The 21,287-nt window shown below is 40.3% G+C and overlaps 1 protein-coding gene across 1 annotated transcript in view; it reads right to left on the bottom strand.

The window, feature by feature from the left end:
- Positions 1-15,546, bottom strand: part of KCNB2 (potassium channel, voltage gated Shab related subfamily B, member 2) — a 204,718-nt gene extending 189,172 nt beyond the window's left edge. Inside the window, exon 1 of the mRNA XM_014951898.1 lies at positions 14,932-15,546. Coding sequence (XP_014807384.1) covers positions 14,932-15,510 — 579 coding nt within the window. The 5' untranslated portion in view covers positions 15,511-15,546. The remainder of the gene's footprint in view (positions 1-14,931) is intronic.
- Between the last annotated feature and the right edge of the window lie 5,741 nt (positions 15,547-21,287).

Here is a 21,287-nt window from a genome sequence, read left to right as displayed (position 1 = left end):
GCAGGGGGCTGTGTGGGACACAAAAGATTTGGATCCGGCTTCCTGCTTTGTCATGGACTTTCTGGGTGACCTTAAAGTAGCTGCAGTGCACCTCAGGCCCACGTTGGTACAACGGGGCTCCTCTGCTCTGTCAAATGCCTGTAAATTTCAAATCACTCAATACTGCAAGGAATTCAGTATTGAAACAACAACATTAAGGACAGATGAGAACATATATCTACTTGTCTGCACTTAATTTGTAAGCAAGGCTCATTAAATTTACTCCCCAAATACTATAAAATGCTCATGTTTTCTTTAATAGCTGTGTTTTCACCCCAGAGGTGGGCTTATGACACTGTATCATTAGTAGGAGAGATTTATGCAACAAAAAGGCTGGCAATATCATATTGATTTTTTTCTCAAGCAAAAACATATGTACCCTTCTCTCGGGTACCTTGATTTTTGGGCTGGTGTGGTGACACGCTGATGTGACCTCACTTTACAGGGTAACTTTTATGTGCATATGCCTAACACATACGCATGAGCTGCCAGCAAACATGAGGGAACAGCTGTCCCCTGCTTCGTTTAAAATTCTGTCCTACACAGTTGGAGAAAACACTGCTTTGCTTTCACAGAAGGAATAATCTCACTCACAAGTAGTTTAGTCGTCAGACCTCCCCTTTCAGTAGATGGCTGTCACTACGCTGAAGGTCTGTGCTAGGAGTTAAGACATTTTAGGCACTGAAACAGGTTGCCCAGAGAAGCTGTGGCTGCCCCATCCCTGGAGGGGTTCAAGGCCAGGCTGGATGGGGCTTGGAGCAACCTGGTCTGGTGGGAGGTGTCCCTGCCCACGGCAGGGGGGATGGAGCTCAATGATCTTTAAGGTTCCTTCCAACCCAAACCATTCTATGATTCTATGATTCTTCCAGGCAAACTGAAGAACCTTCATATGAAATCATACGGCCACTACCTCCTCTTTTGACCAAAAAGCCACTACCTTGTCTTTCGAACAAGTTACATGAGATATCAAGCTAAGGGTTTTTAAGAAGAATTGAGTAATATTGCCATGGTTTTTAGGTGACAAGACCCTAATATGCACTAGAACTTCAGACCAGGCTGGATGGGTCTTTGAGCAACCTGGTCTGGTGGGAGGTGTCCCTGCCCAGGGCAGGGGGTTGGAACTCAATGATCTTGAAGATCCCTTCCAACCCAAACCATTCTATGATTCTATGATAATACATTTAGATATTTGGTGATTATTTTTCACTTCCTACTTTGTCCTTGTTCTTCTTTTCTGCTGGTCTATTCTAACCTTAGGGTAGAGTATCTGGTGACTTAGACTGCCTACACCATTTTTCTTGAACCTTTATCATATGAAATAACTTCAGCTCAAATATTAGGTTACTTTACACAGGATGCAAACATAGTTATCTAAATTGCATGTTATTCCAACATCAGTGGAATGATGGAGATTCATATTATTGTGCAAAAGAAATGGCACTCAGTGGCACAATTGTGACTACAGATTTTTGGGTGGAAGCGGCAGAAAAGACTGGTTTTTTCCTATTCCGACACAACCTGGCTCTGTGTTTTATGTCTTCATTTTGATCTATTATCTCACTCCCATGTTTTTTAGAGTACTGTAAATCTCCTTTAACAGCAACTGTGTTTCAAAATAGCACCCTTAAGCCTGGGAAATCTACCTTATCTGTGGCAACTCACCAAACAATGAATGCCAATATATTTGACATCATTGTATAAATTTATCAGGGTTTTTCATCCACTGAAAAACTTATCTTCTATTTTTCTTACATACTAGATCAAAGTTATGGCAGTGCACGGCGGAGTCAATGGATGTTCACCTTTCTGCTATAAACACCTCAGGAGACTCAGATGAACATCCCTCTGGAAGAGGAGGTTTCATTTTAGAGAAGTTTTAAAAAAAGATGGGCAGACATAGTGCTTAGAGATACAGTTTAGGGATGGTTTTTGTCAGTGTTGGGTTGATGGTTGGACTCAATGATCTGAAAGGTCCCTTCCAACCCAGGTAATTCTATGATTCTGGGATTCTAACAGTTATGTAACATGAAAAAATAAAAATTTTAGCAAAAATACTAAAAATATTGTGAGATTCTTCTACATAGACCTTAAGAAAACAGGAAGAGAGCACTGTGGGTTTTTGCTTGACTCCTTTCTAATTGACTCCTTCATGAGTGTATAATAGAGAAAAGAAAACTGTATTTATACAGACACAGGGAATGAAAAGGGGAAGTCCAGTTAAAAACCTCCATTCTTCTTTTGAGTTTTCCTCATGTATCTCTGTGCAGGTTCAGTGTCACTTCTGTGCCCATAACTGTTATTTATCTCCGCAAGAGCAGGTGAGGAAGGGTGGGAGAGAACTGCTTCTTCCACCCAATGTCACAGAATCACAGAATCACAGAATCGTAGTGGTTGGAAGGGACCTCAGAGATCATCGAGTCCAACCACAAAAAAAAACAACAAAAAAACCCAAACAAAAACAAAAAAAACCCACACAAAAAGCACAAACCACCACCCACCACCTAAACACACAACAACAACCACCAAACCAAAAACCATCACCCACCCACACAGTACCCCACCACAAACCAGTAATCTTGGGCACTAGAGCATGCCCTGAAGAACCATGTCGACACGTTTCTTAAATACCTCCAGGGATGGTGACTCCACCACCTCCCTGGGCAGCCCATTCCAATGCTGGATAACCCTTTCAGTAAAGAAATGTTTCCTAATATCCAACCTGAACCCGCAGACCGAGGAGTGGCTACCAAGTGCATGGTCGTGGGCAAACCAATCTGCCGTGGGGATTGCTCCTCCTGGAAAGACCACTCCTGAGTTCAGCCCAGTTCCCCAGGGATAACGCTCCTTTTCCCATAACTGGAGTACGGGGAAAGGTTCAGAGCTTTTGAAAGTTTTCTTCCCATCTTCCCTGGTGAAAAGGGAGGGTGGAAGAAGCATCGAGCAGATCTGCAGTTGTGCCTCCTGCCTGCAGTGCCCGACGCGGGCTCTCCAGCAGCTTGCAGGCTGGCTTTCAGCTTGACTTCCCAAGCAGAAGACATCTGTGCCTGCACAGCGTGCCCTTTGCAGCTGCACCTTCCCTCCCCTGGGAAGCCCTGGAGGGGGGACAACTCCTCCATCAAAGACTGGCAGTGGTAAAACCCTGCTAGCAATCTGTGAACCACTTCTTCGTCACACACAGCCTCCCCCTCAGCAACCCAGGCTTAGGTAAGGGCTGGGTTTGGGTTATAAATCAAGTCAGGGAGGAAAAAGATGATGCTGGAGTTATAAATGCTGCTGAAGTTATATTAATGTGAACACAGTATTGCTGATACGTATCAGACACGTTACCAGGGATTCAGTGCAATAGCAGATATTTCCAAGATTAGGCTTATGCTTTCAACTTCATATCCTCCTAAACTAAAAAATTATCTTCAAATACTGGCAGAAATCAGCCTGAGAGATAAAGACACCTGTGAGTCAATCACACCAGCTCCCTTCAAAGGGAATCCCTTTGCTTTCAGTAAAGAGAAGTATTTCAGAGGAGCTTATGCTGCACACAAGCATTACTAACATCAGTCACACAATATTGTAATAAGACTTGTCCCGCCATTCCATCCCCGCTGGTGCTAACAAGGACTAAGAATGCTTCCTGAAGAGCTCTGTTCTCTCTATAACACACTCATCAAGCAGATTATCCTTCAGTCCAAGATCTCTCATCTCTGTTAGCTACTCTAGATAAAATACTCTCTCTTCAACATACTTATTTCATCCAAAACTACACATACAAGTATGTAACAAACTGCGTTGATTCTTCCTGAATTCAACAGACTGAAGAAAGTACTGAAAAGAGGAATTACTCACCATTTCACTGTTACTGCAGCAGCTACAGCATTTTGGATTCATTTTCCATATGTAGTTTAGAAGGAAATCCTTGCGCACCAACCTCACCATCGGGCAGCAGAGTATATCAACGTAAAATTCAGATTGCAATAAACTAGTATCAGGTTCACCGAAGCATGAATAAGGAGTGACCTGAGGGTCAAAGTTGGCTAGCAAAAATACTTAAAAAATACAATATTTATAAGTGGCCTTATAAATCAACTTTAAAAGGTTTTTTCCCCCTTTGTTCTACTATTTTGAAAAATCCACTTTTTTTAAAGACCCAGAGAAACTCTATTACTCAGCCTTCAGTTCATAGGACTTAACCTGTATACCTTCTAAAATAATTGGTCAGCTCTGTTCAGCTTTGTTTCCCACGTCATTTATTGACCTTTGACAGAATAAACAGTAGAAGTGTTGGGATTTCTTACTTTTTTTCTTGCCAAAAATAACTGGGACTTTTCTCAGATTATAATGTCTTTTATAACAAACTTCGCTCTAGCATGAAACCACACAGTACATGTGTCTTCAGCTTCAAGCCTTCATGTATCATTTATTAAAGAGAACACTATCCTAGATTAATAATCCTGTCTGGAGAAGCATTATTTTTCTTCCCAACACACAAGTTGCTCATCAAGGTGATCCATGAGGATCTCCAACCTCATGGCTTATTTCCTGAGGAACCAGCTCTCTTGTGGACCTCGTGCCACCCTCCTGACCTCAGCTAAACACCACCAAACACAGCAAATTGCAACACACACACCTGCAGTCGGGTAACAGACTGCAAAATGATGTAGGAAATCCTGAATAATAGGATGAAATAAAAATGCTGGCCACATGCTGGTCATGGGCCAAAGGAAAGGCACGAGAAGCCACCTGTGCTCAGTGTGAAGGGTTGTTGCCTGCTCTGCCAGGACACAGGGGAAAACAGATGCAGAGGACACATCCCAGACTTACAGCCTCAACTCTAAATTATATCTAAGTCCTTTGTCCCTCCTGCTTCAACTCTAAAAAAGGCTGTAAGGTTCAGTCAAACAGGACTGGCCTCATAACTATGTACTCTTTTCATATTAGATGGTTTTTTGCCTTTTTGTTCTAAATGCTGGCAGGAATGGCCTCAAGTGCAGTGAAGTCAACGTCAGTGTTTCAACAGAATTCAGGGCCACTGGCCAAATTTTTCTGTGCTATAATCTCACACAATGTATTTGCAGGCATACATACACAGACCACAGACCAAGGTACTTTTGGAACAGTTATTTCAAACGGAGTTTAACTCCACAAAATAATTTCTATCAAAAATTTTAAAAGACAATATATGAAAATACAAAGGCCTTGTGAAAATACTAAAGCTTTGTGAAAACACTAGAAATGGAAATGAGCTCCCAGTTCTTCTCAGAACAAGTCAGTAACACTTTTGGATGATCTCTTGCAGTCTGCGAAAGAGCTACCTTAATTACTTTCATTTAGCAATATCTACTTTTCTCCAGAAAAACCTCTCCCAAAACCAAACACAATGGTAGATACTTCAGTAAAGCCAAACAGACAGACCACCCGAGGAGCCCTCACTGAGCAATCCCAAAGGAGATCACCGTGCTTGGAAAAGAAACTGTGTGAACGTGAGTTTGTGAACAAAACTTGATGCCATCGTTGTCTGTCACAGAAACCTGATTGACTGAAGAAGTGGGACCATCTCAGGAGTTCACCAAAAATACCTTCTCTACCAGTATATTAAATCAAGGCAAGATGGAGTGTCCCAAAGCAGCCAACAACCCTGTTCACCAAAAATACCTTCTCTACCAGTATACTAAATCAAGGCAAGCTGGAGCGTCCCAAAGCATGCCAGCAACAACCCCTTCCAATAGGACATTGTGCAAGTGGCCAGAGACACCCAAAACTGTGACCCACCTGGCTGTCCTTGGGATAGCTCTGGCCTGTGCCACACCTGAGATATTTAAAGTAATGTCTAACCCTTGCAGTGGCATCAGGAGGCACCCAACAAAAGATGAGTGAAGACACTGGTGAACATCGGGTAACAAATGTCCTCCAGAGTTCTGCACTGATGCTCGTTACTGCCCTGGAGAAGCAAGATCTCCCTTTAACAGCTGTTTTGTTAAGAACTTGGCTCCTGTTGGACTTTTATCTAACTTGCCTTTTAGAGGCTGGAACAGAAAAGCTTAGATAATCCTTGAAGTTTTTTTTTACCAGTCTAGTGAAATGCCAGTTTTTAGGCAGGAGCTTAGGGGAACACAATACAATTTCCCACAAGCAGCAGGCATAAAAGGTTCTTGGTGAGGAATGAACCTGAGCCTCAGAGACTGGGTAAGTCTCACTCAACCTCAGGAGTTCACCTTGTCACCCAGACAAAAATTTCTTCAGGCTTCAGGTTTGCGTCCTGTGTTCTGACTCCTGTCTTTCCCTACATTTTAGAAGAAACCCTGTATGAATATTTATAACAAGTAGCAACAAGATGACTTGAAAATTCAGCAAATATGATTCAGGAATATTTTAGGTGCTTAAGTACTGAGAGAAAATCACTGCTCTGATTCGTTTTCCATCGTTGCCTTGAAAATTCAGCAAATATGATTCAGGAATTTTTTAGGTGCTTAAAATACCAAGAGAAAACCACTGCTCTGATTCGTTTTCCATCGTTGTTCAAAAACACTAGAAGACCTGTCCCAGGAATGGTCTGTGGAGGACGGGTATTCATTCACTCATAATGCCACTACATTCACATGGAATGGATACTGTACACTTAACCAAACAACTTCAAATGCAGGGCTGTTGTCCAGGTCCCAACCAGTGCAAATCAAATACACTTCAATGTAAATACACTTATTTATCCCACATGAAAAAACTGGCTTTCGTTGCATGCCTCCCCAAAGAGAGAGTTACCAAGGCGTGGACAGAGCAGACTGTGGTGGCTTCATAAAAAGACTCTACAGGGATACTTTTTTGATCCCAAAGTGACTTTGAAACAGCTGTGTCAGTGTCACAGGCTTGTTTTCAATAATTCCTCAAAAAACTTGGGGTTCAGTACTATGCATCAAATATTCACGTTACCTTCATCAAACAGAAAACTCATGAGCCTGCCATATGTCATGATAAATACCATGGGGTGGGTTTTTTTTTTCTGAAATAAGTAACATGCAGAAATCTCTTTGGCTTCCTGGTCCCTTGAGACCCATTTTTTTGCTCTGATACATCTTGCAGCAAAATCAGAGACTCAAGCAGAGAAAGGCCAGTTTGCAGGTTATCATATGGATTTGTTTTGTTCTCAGCTTTACAAAAGTGAGACGCAGCCTGTTCATCCAGACAGTAAGTGCAGCCCTTTGCTTCCAACAGATTTGGTCTGGATAATCCTTCAAATAACATCATCTTCACAGCATTTAATTTATTAGTGTGACTCCCTGACATCCGATGGTTTCCCAGTACCTTGCGTGAGAGGAGACAATGCACTGGCAGCTGCTCATGAAAACACGGAACGGAAACGCGATGTTTTTTAGGACACCCGATCTGCCTCCGGGTGAAGGGGAAAAGGCATCAGACCCTCGTCTGTCCACTCCGGCATGACACAGCTCAAATGACAGGTCACAGCTGAAAATCCAGCTCGCGAGATGCCGCTGACGTTACCGAGGGCCATGCCGTAATGCACAAAACATTACCATCCCAACCAGAAATACCGCAGTGCATATTTTAAAAGGTATACGCAATTGATGCCGGTCTAGACTCAATTTATGGCAACAGCTATAAAAAAAAAAAAAAAAAAAAAAAAAGGACGTGAGCAGAGGTAAAAAAAGCAGTCATTGTAGAGTTAAATTGCTCTCCCAACTTAAGAAGGACACACGGGGCTGGGGTAAAGTGGAATAATGCTCTCATCCATTATGGCAAAGGATAGTTGTTCTCATGCAGATAGTAAGAGATGGTAATTCACTGTCTCCTATATTCTATCCTCTATACTCTAAATCCCAGCATGATTCTCCGTGCAAGAGCTACTGTGTGTTTCTGTGAATGGCATCACAAGCGCAGGCACACTCTAGTCTTTACATTGTAACTTCGTTTTGCAAAATATTACCAGCTAGATCTCATTTCCAAATACTGAGAATGGATTTACCCGATTTTTAAATAACTATTCCTGCCTTTTTTCCTCCTTTGACAAAACTCATTATGAATCCTCTTTAATTTTCCTTAATATATCCAGAAAACCGGAGTCAGTGAAGCCCCTTCTCACGGCTCCAGGAAGGAAAGATCCCTTCCCTCCGTTCCACCAGTGAACGGGGATATTCCCTGGAGCCAGTGCTCGAAGCCAGCGACAGACTGGCTGAATATGACTTTGCACCTTTGCCCCTGGCATTGCTTCCAAAATTTAAGCATTTGATTTACTGAGAATTAAGTGTCAATAATAAACAGGTCGGTTCAAAGGACATTGTACTGATTTTACTCCTACTGAGAATTAAGTGTCAATAATAAACAGGCCAGTTCGAAGGACGTTGCACTGATTTCACTCCAAGAGCAGTTTTTGGTAAGTTTTTGAAGTTTTTCTTTAAGTTTACAGCAACACCTTTCAGCACAGCACAGACAAGATCTCAGGGTTGGAGAGAATGAATACGTAACCGAGGTATTAAACACCTCTGGAGCAAGATAGATCAGATGGTAACTCTATTGCCATGATACTTAGGCTGACCAAAAGTGCTGAATCATGGGTTACATGATAATTCATCTAAGAAATATAAAGAAGGTAAATAATCTTTTAATGACCAACTCAGCAGTGAGCAAACACAGGCTCTTAAAACAAAATCAATTAACTACTGACAGTCTACCGTGTTCCTTGACATAATATCTATTGAAAAAACAATACATTCACTTATCTTTCAAGACATTAAAACGCTTTAATTATTAAATATGAATGACTAGGATCAAATGTAATCTCTTTGTCTTACAGTCACATTGACTGACTTTATCATTTGGCACAAAAAATAACTTCACCTTAGAAGCAGAGAGTGGTAATAGGTGTCCTGGCCAGAAACGATGGTGAGATGAAGACACATATTTATGACCTGCAACCATCCTCTGTGCTTTACCATAACTTAGTTTCAGCAGTTATTTGTCTTTAACGTATTGGGAGTGACAATGCAAACTACAACATTTCAGGTAGGACATTCAGATGAAGGCTCATAACAGGATTCTCCCCCAAATAAGTTGAAAACAGAGGTCAAACAGAAGTCCAACCCACATATCAGCTAGAAAACACCACTTATCTTCAGTGTATGTTATCATGTTCTGAGGTATATTATATACAATACAAAAATTTGTGGGAATTAAAATAGTACAGAGGCCATCCCTCACACTTTTAAAAAGAGGCAGTTCAGTTCTCTGTCATCTTCATCCTTGCTCACAGTTAGATGGGAAAGCACAGAGAATATAAGCTTTTGCTAACAAAAACGTTAACAAAATCAGGATAACACAGAACATACGAACCTAAACTGGGAGGAGGACATAAGCAAGAAAAGTGGTTTGTTCATATAACACAACAAAGAATATAAACATAAGAAAAAGTATTTCTTTCATTTGAACACTTTAATATCCTTAGAGCAAACATTCAGCTGTTGACAGACACTCTCCTAATGTCTGATAGATTTTCTTTGCAATACAACCAACTGGCTAAAAGCTCTCCTAAAGTCCTCTGAGCATGTATGATGTGACCTTCAACCCCAAAAGCACCCGTAGTTAATTAGGATTCACCGCAGAATGAGCACTTTGTGACAATCTAGCAGATAATTCACAATGACTCGCAAAGGAATACTGAAATCTCTTGTACGACACTCAGCTCTGTTCTGAAGTCATGCATAATGACTCTGCTAATTTGCACTTCCCCCAAGACCACTCTTAAACTGCTGTACAAAGGCTACATAGGCACGAGAATCATTGTGAATTATATATAAAACAGACTTATAGAAAATAAGAATCAAATCCCTAACATATAATGGATGTGTCCTGTCTTGGCAAGTCATTGCAGAAAGCTTAGCCATAACGCATGTGGTAACTAAATAAATATCTAAATAAAGGCTTGAATCTCCACTTTCATGCTGTTTTGTTGTTTTTTTTTTCCCAAAGGAATTTTTTCACCTAGGGGATTAGCTGCTGAGTGCAGCACACAAACTCCTCACGATTTCCAGTCAGGCTTGGGATAATTATACCTTCTATAATCCGCAATCCGCTAGTTAGCTGATAAATTAGTGTGCTTTTCACAAAGGAGGAATACTCATGTTACAGTCAGTAATGCAAAGCAGGAAGAAAAAAAACCCTACAGAAAACAAACCCCAAGAAAAAATAAATCAACAAAATAAAATAAGGATAAATGAGCCGTGCAGTGAGACAAACAGAATTAACAGCCAACACTTTCAGCCCCATCAGGTTTCACATAAATTTAAAGAAGGGAAACCTCACGTCGCAGAGCCACAAAGGCCAATATTTTACCCTTCAGTGCATGCACATTAACAGGGGTTATGCAAAAAAATCAAGGACAGAGTGTGACTGACTCGTAATTTTTTTAATGACTTATTTATACTACCTTATATACTTGATCAGCTAATAGTCACACTGAGCTTTAAGGACATATTCATGTGAGAAAGAATGACTCCCACAGGAAAGACCTGTAGAATCAATTCCAAGCAATTACTCTCTATTTGTATCCAAAGGACCAACCTGTGATATAAAATGCCAAATGGAAAATCTGAGTGATTTTTATTGATAACATTACTGCAAGGTACTGAAAATACACTTGTAGATAGGTGTTGAGTCAGTAGATTTAGGCTCTTCATTTCTCATAGATATTCCACTTATTTATGACCTCATTCACTCTGTATTTACAGTAGATCATCTCCACTAGAAACATTCCTTATTTATTTAGGTTTTAGTCCAAATGAGTTTCATCAATATAAAACAAGTGTAGGAAAAGAGCCAGGGTCTTGGATTCTATGAAGAAGAATGAAAGGAAGAGCTCCTGCATTAACACTTTGAAAGAAACATTAAATGTATGGGTTTGTTTGATTCACAGATGTTCCAAAGTACAGCTCCTCTGATTTTAAGCGCACTGCACAGAACACGATAACATAGAATTAATTAAAAAAGCATCAGCTCAGCTTGGTTCATCCTTAATACCCCAGTTCAGCAAGGTGCTGAGCTATAAGCATCTGTGATAGCCAGCTGCAGCCAATTCACATCTACTGAAATCAACGCTTATTCTGGTATCTGTTGAGGACCTTCACGCTCCTGATGGTATCCTTCCACACCACTGTTAGTCAAAGCTGCTGCTGCTCTAAAGAAACTGTTATAGGTCCAGAAATCACAATTAAAAAAACAAATTATGACTTTTTCTTTTTTACTTCCCAGCCAAAATCTTCAAGGTGAAAGACTTCTCATGAGAAAAATGAATGTATCATGACCCCAGTCTGGAGAAGGTTCATTCTGCTTCAGACCTCTGAAACATGTCTGAAATGGCCGAATTTCTGGAAGTCTTCACCTTAATCCTACTTAAAACAGCTTATGAATGAGAATGTGGGAAAATGGAGGCAAATCCTGTATTCCTCAATTAAAACCTCTACTGAATTCACAGAGAACTTTGCTGAGGTGAGGACGAAGCAAGAACTGCTGTGCCTAGAAGATACCCATCAGCGACTGAGATGAGGCACATGCCTGCATTTACTAAAATAAGAAAAAACTCACCGAGGGAAGTGTGCCTGCACTTGATCTATAATATTCCTTTCTTACAAGCCAACCATAGTTTTCATTCCTTGCCCCATGTATATCTTGCTCTCTCCTATTTATTGTCGCAGAACCTGTCAAATACCTGCTGTTGATCCACTGTCACCTTTCTGTGTCACCTTGCTGTGAGTGAAGTCATTGACCTCGAAAGGAGCAGGATTTGTCCTGAGATGCCTAATCCAAAGCGGGACTCCCCCCTTAATTCACTAAGCTTTGGATCAGACCTAGAAGGGATCTCAGCACCATCAAGAAAGCGGCAAGACACAGCCACATACCGAAACCACACCTGAGTGCTTATCCCACATTCCTAATCTTTTACATGAAAAGGACTGAAAAGCAAGCTGTTCCTGTCGACTGCTCGGGTCCCACTCAGGATCTGAAGGACTGAGCAGGCATCTCTAGGATGGGGTTTCATCTCTTTCTATAGAAATTCAAAACAGAGCAAATATTTGAATGCAAGGCTTTACAGTATATTTCCTCCTTTGCTTCCCAACTTTCCACTGTCAAAATCCCACCATCCTTTCTACCCCCACAGAAGAAAAAAAAGATGATTCTGACTCTTTCTTAGGACTTATCGCATAACGGAACAAAAGACAAGAAACCTGAAAGTTATATTATCCAAGCATGCAGATAAAACCTTGCCACTGAGCCTTACACAGTCTGCGGTGGCTCCAGACTGTTGGGAAGTACATCCAACTGATTCTGGCATAGCTTGTTTGACATGGAAGTCTGCTTGTTTGCTTACGTTCCCCAAGTCTGAACGTGCTGCAGCAGATTTTGCTTTCCTTAATGTCACTCAGCCAAGTTTCTACAGCCGTCCTTGAGATGCCATGGGTCTCAAAGATTAGTAGCTGACTATAATTTTGGCTCTTATATATGTATTTGCAGACTGAGGATTGCTAGAAAGAGAAACCGAGTGCATGTAACGTGGTGACTTCCAGCTGCTAGAACCACAGAAATCACATCAACTGGCATTAATTTAGACAAAAGGCAATGGAAATAACGAAAACCATTGCAACATGCATACAAGTGAGATGTGAAACTCCCTGTAGCAAGAAAGCATAGAACTGTAACATTCAGCCAAACCAGGGAAATAAAAAAGGTAAAAAAAATATTTAGACATCTTGGGAAATGAAAGAAATGGCCACTTTCATTTGCAAAACCTGAGGAGAAATCTGGCCTGAGTGGCCAAAGGGGGATTTTCTTAAAAGCTCGTAGTTGGCCTAACTCTTTTCCAAGCAAATCCAAGACGAGTCACTGCATGAGAACAGTTTGGTCATTGGCAAGTACTCATGCAAGTTTAACCACTCTATCCTTCTGCATTTATCCACCAAGCAAAAGAATGACCAAATGCTAATCAGAGTCATAGGCAAAGAACGTAAGAATCAGTACTTCAGTTCTGCCCTGTTTATCTCATCCATCTTACCGTGTTGACTCCTACCTAGTCTTAGGAAAACACTAATTAAGCACGTCTTGTGCTTAATTTTGCAATTGCTTATTGCACTTATTGCATGGATATTGGCAATATCCATCTTTTTTATATTACTAAAGAAAAGTGTGGCCCAGCTGGGTGGCTCCAGGAGGAGAAGAGGTCTTTTGCAGACCACATCAGCGATGCTTCCAGCTGTGCAGGACTGAGAAGCTGGTCCCTGACTCCTGCAGGCTGTGTGGCAGCTGTGTCACAGAAGTGCTGGGGGGGCTGATGGATGCCAGCTTGTACCAGGGGATCGCGGTGTGTGACACGGCCTCCCTGAACCTTTTTTGGCACAACTGATGCCCATCTGCTTCCCCTCTGCTCCTTCTCCTGCAGAGGAACATATGGCCCAGAATATGTATCTCAGAAGCAGAAAACGTAGTCATATAATTTTCTAAAATATTCTGGATACCTTCTTTTTTCTTGTATAAGCTTTTATTCCACTTATGAACCTTATATTCTGGTACAATAAACAATTTTTTTACCAATCCTTGTTTAAATAGTTAGGCAGACCACAATGAAAAACTAAAATTAAAAAAAAAAGTGTATTGCACCTCAGTAGTAAGAAGTTGCTATTGCACGAAAAATCTTTGCCAGGGTTCTGTTTCTTGTCCATTCCACCACCACATTGTAATACTTACCTTAGTCCAACAGCATTGCATCCAATAACAAATCAACAACAGAAGAGAATAAAGCCACAGTTAAGCTTAACATGAACATCTAATCACCGAACATTTTTGCTCTGAATGGTTCAAACTGGAGGCAAGCTTCCACGATTTTCCTCACATTAAATAGGACCTCACATCACAAATAGCACAACGAAGCTCTTCACGAAGCAAGAAAACTTTTTCTTTTAAATAGCAGGACCAACATCTGTTTGTGTTTCCCTAACAAGGGTAAACTTTTCCACTGTATCAGTGAGATCTTGCCAGCTTGCCTGTTTGAAGACAGCAGTACTGGAACAAGACTTCATCTGACTGTTTCTTCATTTCTGCCTGAATATATACAAATTTTACATATTTTATATATATGTATGAATGTGTGTATATATATAGACTATATACTTGTTTATATACATATACGTGCATACATACAAATATACATGTCTATATATAGGCTTCAATAATTTAATCCTTTTATACAAAACACTCTTAATTCTTGATCACAAAAATGTATTATAAAAGAAAACATACTGCAATCCTCGCCCAATGTAAAACCACACCAGGATCACAAAAATGTATTATAAAAGAAAACATAACTGCAATCCTCACCCAATGTAAAATCATGCCAGACAGTGGCTGTTCACACTGTTCTTTGATAACCACACACCTTATGAGACACTCACACTACCCCTATGCAATGCCTGTAACATACATACTGAAACGCAGGCAGTGGCTGTTCACACTGTTCTTTGATAACCACACACCTTATGAGACACTCATACTACCCCTATGCAATGCCTGTAACAGTGGCAACACTGAAAAGTATGTTTCTCATAATGAAAAGCTTTCCTATCAAAAAAGTGAAGTCCGTTAACAATCACACAGATGTTTCTGGTTATATACAACAAAAGTAGAGTGTAGCAGTTGCCTAAAATCAACTGAAGTCAACAGGATTCCTTCTGCTGATCTCAGAGGGCTTTAGGACAGATTTGTGTGCAATTACTTCTGATCTGTAGATTTTTAGATTCCTCTTTTCTGTAAATATTTTAGTGAAAGTTTTTGATTCATGCGTGTTGGATACATGGGTCATGAGATCATTTTCTACTGGTTTTGTGCCAAGCATACTGTTTATCCTACCTTTGCTGCCACCGATGAGTTGGGTTTCTCCAGCAAGTCCCAGAGCTTCTTCCTTTTCTCTGGGCAGCAGGTATTATCAAACTCTTCCCCTTCTCTCTCACGCAATGTCTCTGCCTCTCTCCTCAGCTCCTCATTCATCTGCTCTTTCTTTTGATGGTATCTTGCCTGGCAGCAAGATTCTAAATATATCTCATCAATCCCCCAGTAATCAAGCTCCTGGCCAAAAGAAAGAGCACACATTTCTTCCATCATATGTAGTTTCCCTGTCCTGTAGAAATTCAAAATGGAAGTGAAAGCCCCTGGGTGTCGATCAAAAAAATACTCGTTTTCATTTAGATTATAGTCATCACATACTTCTAGCAGAGATTCATGAGTATTGCAGTCTCTGAGCTTTCCTAATCGTGTCCTTGGAAGTCTGTCCAAAGTCCTCCACAACACTTCATGGTTGAGCCCACCAACATTTATTTTAACCCTCCGTGAGCAGGCTTTGCTCCTAATGATCTCCACAGGTTCTGGAGGCAGAGAAAGGGTAGACCTTGAAGACTTTTTGTTGATCCCTGGTGGAGCCTTCTCAGCCATTCTGAAAAGGACGCAGTCGTAAGACCAGAGTCTGTAGCAGAACGAGCTCGGAGACTACAAATATTTGGGCAGAGTCCTCTTCAGATAGACAGCTCCATTCCTGAAGCTGAAAAAAGACAAAAAATTAGAATATTGCAATGTACAATATATTCCCCAATCTCTCTCTGTCTCTCTCCTTCCATGCTTTCATATGCAGATGAAAATTTAATGATGGTAATTTGCTCTCTCTACAGTGAGACTCCTTTGTGGTAGTATACAGAACCACTGGAACAACTGGAACAGCTAAGAGCACTATGTTTAAGCAAAGGAAAAAAATTCACTGGAATTTCTGTGTTCACGAAAACCAACTGGGACAGTCTGTACAGACGACTTGGGGTTTTGTGTTTTGGATTTTTTTAAAACCACTTTCTGATGCAGCCATGTTAGCTTAGTCTGATTACTTTCCAATTAACATGTGAGGTATGCTAATGGGAAGATTGTAGAGATATCCATAAGGAAAACATGAAATGGGGGCTAGCTTCCCTTTTTTTTGAATAATTCAAATTTGGGAGATATGTTCTAAAACTGAATGAAAGAATTAGAGCATATCAAAATCTCTTGTGAAACCAAACTGCTTCCCTCCCCCTCCTAACCTAAATCTTGATTTACTATATTCTTTCACAGCCAAACGTTACTCACCAAACAATTCAATTGCCATTCTGACAAGTCAAATTTTCCAGCACCGGACACTGCTGATTTCTTTACAAACAGATCAAACCAATCCTAACTCTTCTGCAGCCAACTGAACAATAATACACGTTATATAGGCAGGGGCAGTGCATACCATTCCCTGGCTCCTCAGAAAGGCTCTTCTCTGTTCCACTTGTTCACCCGTTAAGTTGTTGCAGGGACACGATTGAGTGACACCAATTAGCAGTCTCAGGTTTATTGACCCACAAGTGCATCCTCACTCCCTGTGCCTTGTGCTTCAGCGAACTCTGAAGTGCAGCTGTTTGTCATCAAATTTGCAGTATCAGTATCAAAGAGGAAGGAAGGAAGCCCACCCACCACCTCTACTACGGTCAATTATCTGAAACGGTGCTTAAATAAGAACCTAGTGATGGTATCATGGCCCAAAGGGAAGAATATTAAGAATCCTTAGACAAGCTTTTCTTCCAAAGAAGGAATGTCCTCCTTAGTAATTTCCCTGAGCAGAGACCTCCTCCTCCCATTCTCTGCAAATCAACAATTCAACAGTCTGGTCTTTTTTTTTTTTTTTTTGAAGTGAAATAACTCCAGCTTTAAAAAAAGCATTTAATGTGACCAAGAATTTGATCCTCTTTGCAGAGTAAGCATGAAGGTTGTGATGTGAGGAATTGTTGCCTATAAATACATCAGGGGTAAACACCAGGGAGGGAGAAGAACTATTTGTACTAAAGGACCATGATGGCACAAGAACAAATGGGTAGAAACTCACCATGACAAAAAGATGGAAATTTGAAAGGCAACTAGAAGGTCACAAAGACCAAATCCTCACCAGAGCAGTGAGGGTCTAGAACAATCCTTTACTGAAAGTACCAGGAAAAACAGAGAATTATTTCAGCGTGTCACCTGACATGCTTATCACAGTGTTGACTATGTTGCTAGTATAAAACTAAAATTAGCAGACCTCATTATATCTAAACTTTAGAAGTTCCTCCACCAACAGATAAAGTAATAATAAGGCTCAGCCATGTATGATAGAGATATTAACAGATTTCCACATCCAAAGACATCAGGGAAAAGGAAAATTACCCATCAGAGCAATATTTACACTTACAGATTTTTTTTGGGGGTGGGGGGGTTGAGCATATAACTCACTGTCTTGTTAACTCCCGTGATGGCAACAACCCAGAACACCACCTCGTTAGCAGTTTCACTGTCAAGCTGAACCTACTTCAAAACCACAAAGGCTAAAATACTCTTGCCTCTTCCCATCCTGCCTCCAGCACCACACTGTGAAGCTCCCTCCTGATCTCCCAGTGCAAACCAGAGCCTGTTTACGTAAGGGCTTAAGCCTGTAACATTTACCTTCACTCATGAAAAAGACAATCTGATAACTTCACTTGCAAAAATAAACGTTGTATCAAAATCAAAGCCCTGACCTCAGTAGGTTTACATAATGTATATTCCTTCCTGTTATGTTTTGCTTCTTTTCTTCTTCACCTCAGGCTGATTCTTTCTCTGTTTTTACCCTCCTCCTCATTGCAAGGGGATGATGGGGGGTCTTCTGAGAAAGGGGGGACTCAGGTCTTTGCAAGATGTCCTCACTTAAGTATCTCCCAGGGGTCTGTGAGGTGTTTCTCAGTTTTCTGACATACAGACAACCACATAAACACTAAGCAGTTATGAGAGGCTATTTCTCCACAGAGGAAGTATTTACAACCCTTTTTGAAAAAAATTCTTTTCGACTTTAATGCACAATGATGTTTGTCCTTTAAAGGAGGTCTTACATAACAAAACACAAGAATTCAAGAAATTCAAAGAGAGGTTCTGTCATTTTCCATGAAATCAGTCAAGTCTTCGGGCAATTTCTACAGAAATTTATTCACTATTGCATCTCAGGGATTTCCTCTTTTCTTTTTTTAATGAATAAGTTTTCTCTAATATTAGCAATACCAAGTAGAACACAGTAGAAATCAAGCAGTTGATCTCATTAATCTTAGGTTAACCATACCCTCATTTGCTTTTCTGATTACAAAAACTAAAGCTATGCAAGACTACACATTGGTGTAGCTTTTATGCAGCACAGTTACCACACAGATTCGTAAAACAATGCAAAATTATAGTGTCACCAAGACTGGTCTAAAGCTGATAAAACACTTTCTGATTTGTCAGTATAATTATTAGTTGCCTCTTCCTACTTGGGGAAACATGGCTTTTCTAAAAAGCTTTAAAAATGCTGGTTAACTGTGGTCATACTGGAGTTAGCAGTGAAACACCATTAAGTTTAGTGTTTAGGAGACTGGATCCAAGGTGCTGTGTATCTACGTATGTACCAAGGGACGAACCAGCATTCACAACACATAGCACTCCAGAGACCAAAAATAAAAAGGATCTTCCCAGATGAAGAACCTTGAAATGTGAGGGCTATTTGTATCTTTTTACAGAGCTTCTTTCATTGAAATATATACAACCAGTAGGTGACATAACTTAAAAAAAAAAATCTGATTTTAGTTTGTTTCCTAAGTTCCTTTCTTCACACCTTTTTTTCTTTTCTGCTGATAAAATTTTGGTTTGTTTCCTAAGTTCCTTTCTTCACACCTCCTTTTCTGCTGATAAAAATTTTAAATTTCATCCTGTGCAACCCCAAGCCTGGACTATAGAGCCTGTATTTAGTTGTGCCTTTATCGAAAATGTAATCCATACCCTTTACATTAACTTTCTAACATTTCTAACTTTATCATCCCCATTATAAATCTCACATAAAATCACCAGATCTTGCATTATAACAAAATTATGCAAGTGAGGTTACCTTTAATATTCATTGAACGACCTTTCTGCATTTTAGCTACTGCAATAAACTCTTGAAATGCTGTAAATTTTGTCCTGAGAAGGCTTAAAATATTTTTCCAAGTTTAGGCTACTGCACTATCCTTTTGAGGGTGTGCAACTCCACCGTGCACTTTTCTGACCACAGGCTAGTGAGCCATACCCTTTACATTAACTTTCTAACATTTCTAACTTTATCATCCCCATTATAAATCTCACATAAAATCACCAGATCTTGCATTATAACAAAATTATGCAAGTGAGGTTACCTTTAATATTCATTGAACGACCTTTCTGCATTTTAGCTACTGCAATAAACTCTTGAAATGCTGTAAATTTTGTCCTGAGAAGGCTTAAAATATTTTTCCAAGTTTAGGCTACTGCACTATCCTTTTGAGGGTGTGCAACTCCACCGTGCACTTTTCTGACCACAGGCTAGTGAGACTAGCCCTCGGCAGGTGGGCAATGCCAGCCAGTTGCCCACCAGCACTGCTTAGCAACCAGTAGAGAAAGACACAAATTCTAGCCACTGATATATAATAAGAGCAACTCCGGATAAAAGTGATTTTCTCTCCTCGCGATAATAGAATGACTTCATAGGAAGATACCCGTAATGTTGAATAAAACTCTTCCAAACCAAAGGCAATTCTTTGCATTAAAGAAAAGTTAAATCTTGCAAAGACTACTACGCAAAAAGCTAGGGAAAGCCAGAGGGAAGGTTAAGTGTCACTCAAGTTTCAATGGCGTGAGTCCCCCCGCACCAGTCCCTTCTGCTTTAAGTGATCAGACAATTATGTACCATCTCTTCTCATCTTTCTCATTCAGCCTTTGGCCTCTGAGGTCATTTAGCATGTCTTACTGCAAGCCAACACTACACACCAAGTGATGAATTTCCTTCTGGGAGCTCTCCCTGTCCTACCTGAGTGATTCCAGGTTATCCCAGAGTCTCCCTTCTCAACATCACTAGGAGGCCATTATGACCATTGCTTGATAAGGGCGAAATGAAGGTCATAGATGTGGGAGGTATCCCATAATTTTGGCTGCTCAAACTGAGATAGCTGCTTTTTTCAGAGTCCTTAGCATTTTTATCACATTTGATGGGCATGCCGATGTGAGCAGATTAAACCCTCAGGGAGAAGAAGAACTCAGTTGCCTGCACCTTCACATCACCAGAGCCTGGCACAATTAGGACTCTCTGCTCCTAATAAGTGGTTTCTCCACAGCCAGCTGCTTTGGAGCCTAGGTGAGTTTAACAAGCTTTGTTCTGACTTTCAAGAGATGCGCTTTTTCCACCTTAATACCTTCATCGATTTTTGTCAGAAGGTGGCCTTTTGTGAAAACTTGACAAGCTGTTTGCAAGGCAAGTTTGTATGAATTCATTTGCTTTGGAAACAAATGGAAGAAGTTTTCAGAATTTGTCAAAAGTCTGTCTAACATTTTTGAAATGAAATTTAGGTTTCTGGTTCTAAATGTAATGGTAACATTACATCATTTTTTTTTAAGGTTAAGATCAAGGTTTTTAAGGTTAAGCTCAAGATCTAAATGAGACTTTTTGAAATTATTAAACAAAATATTTTGAGTGATGCCAGTCAATGTATTTTTTTCAGGTCTGGAAAACAGAAGATCAATGATTCTTCAGATTCCAGGCAAAAGGGCTCACTGAAACACAGAAAATTCTGGGGAGATAATAGTTTCTTTGAGTAGTTCAGCTACTAAAAATTACTCATTAAGGTATGACATAAATCAGACCTGCAGTCCATATATAATGCAGATATGTAACACTTTCTGGAAAAACTACCCTTAACTTTCTGAAAACCTGACTCAACCTCAGTGTCTAATTCTTAGTGCCTATAACCTGGAATACAACAAGTTACTCAAGAAAACATAGAGCAAGTGACTTGTGACAAACTAATACTTTTCAACTGAGTAATAAATTTTTAGAGCTTTATATGCCAGCTTTGATCGCATGATTCTGCTTCTTCTGACTTCTGCTTTGCTGTAATAACTCTGCTACCACATCATACCTATCAAATGCCTGTTTTTCGGTTTCAAAATGCGAAGACCTGCAGTTTCTTAATGGTGAGCTATGAGATTTCCCCTTCATTTCAGTTTTTTTTTTAAAAAATGGCTGAGATGATATAAAGCTAAAACTCTGAAGAAAACCACTCTGCTCGAATGAGGTGCTCGTTATTTCCATTTCCCACCTATACAGAAGTCACACCTCACAACACGGTTAAGGATTGGCAAGCAGAAGGCAGGAAGTGTCA

Source organism: Calidris pugnax, unplaced genomic scaffold (assembly GCF_001431845.1).
Source record: "Calidris pugnax isolate Ruff unplaced genomic scaffold, ASM143184v1 scaffold61, whole genome shotgun sequence".
Classification (NCBI taxonomy): Eukaryota; Metazoa; Chordata; class Aves; order Charadriiformes; family Scolopacidae; genus Calidris; species Calidris pugnax.
This window is presented reverse-complemented; position numbering and strand designations above follow the sequence as displayed.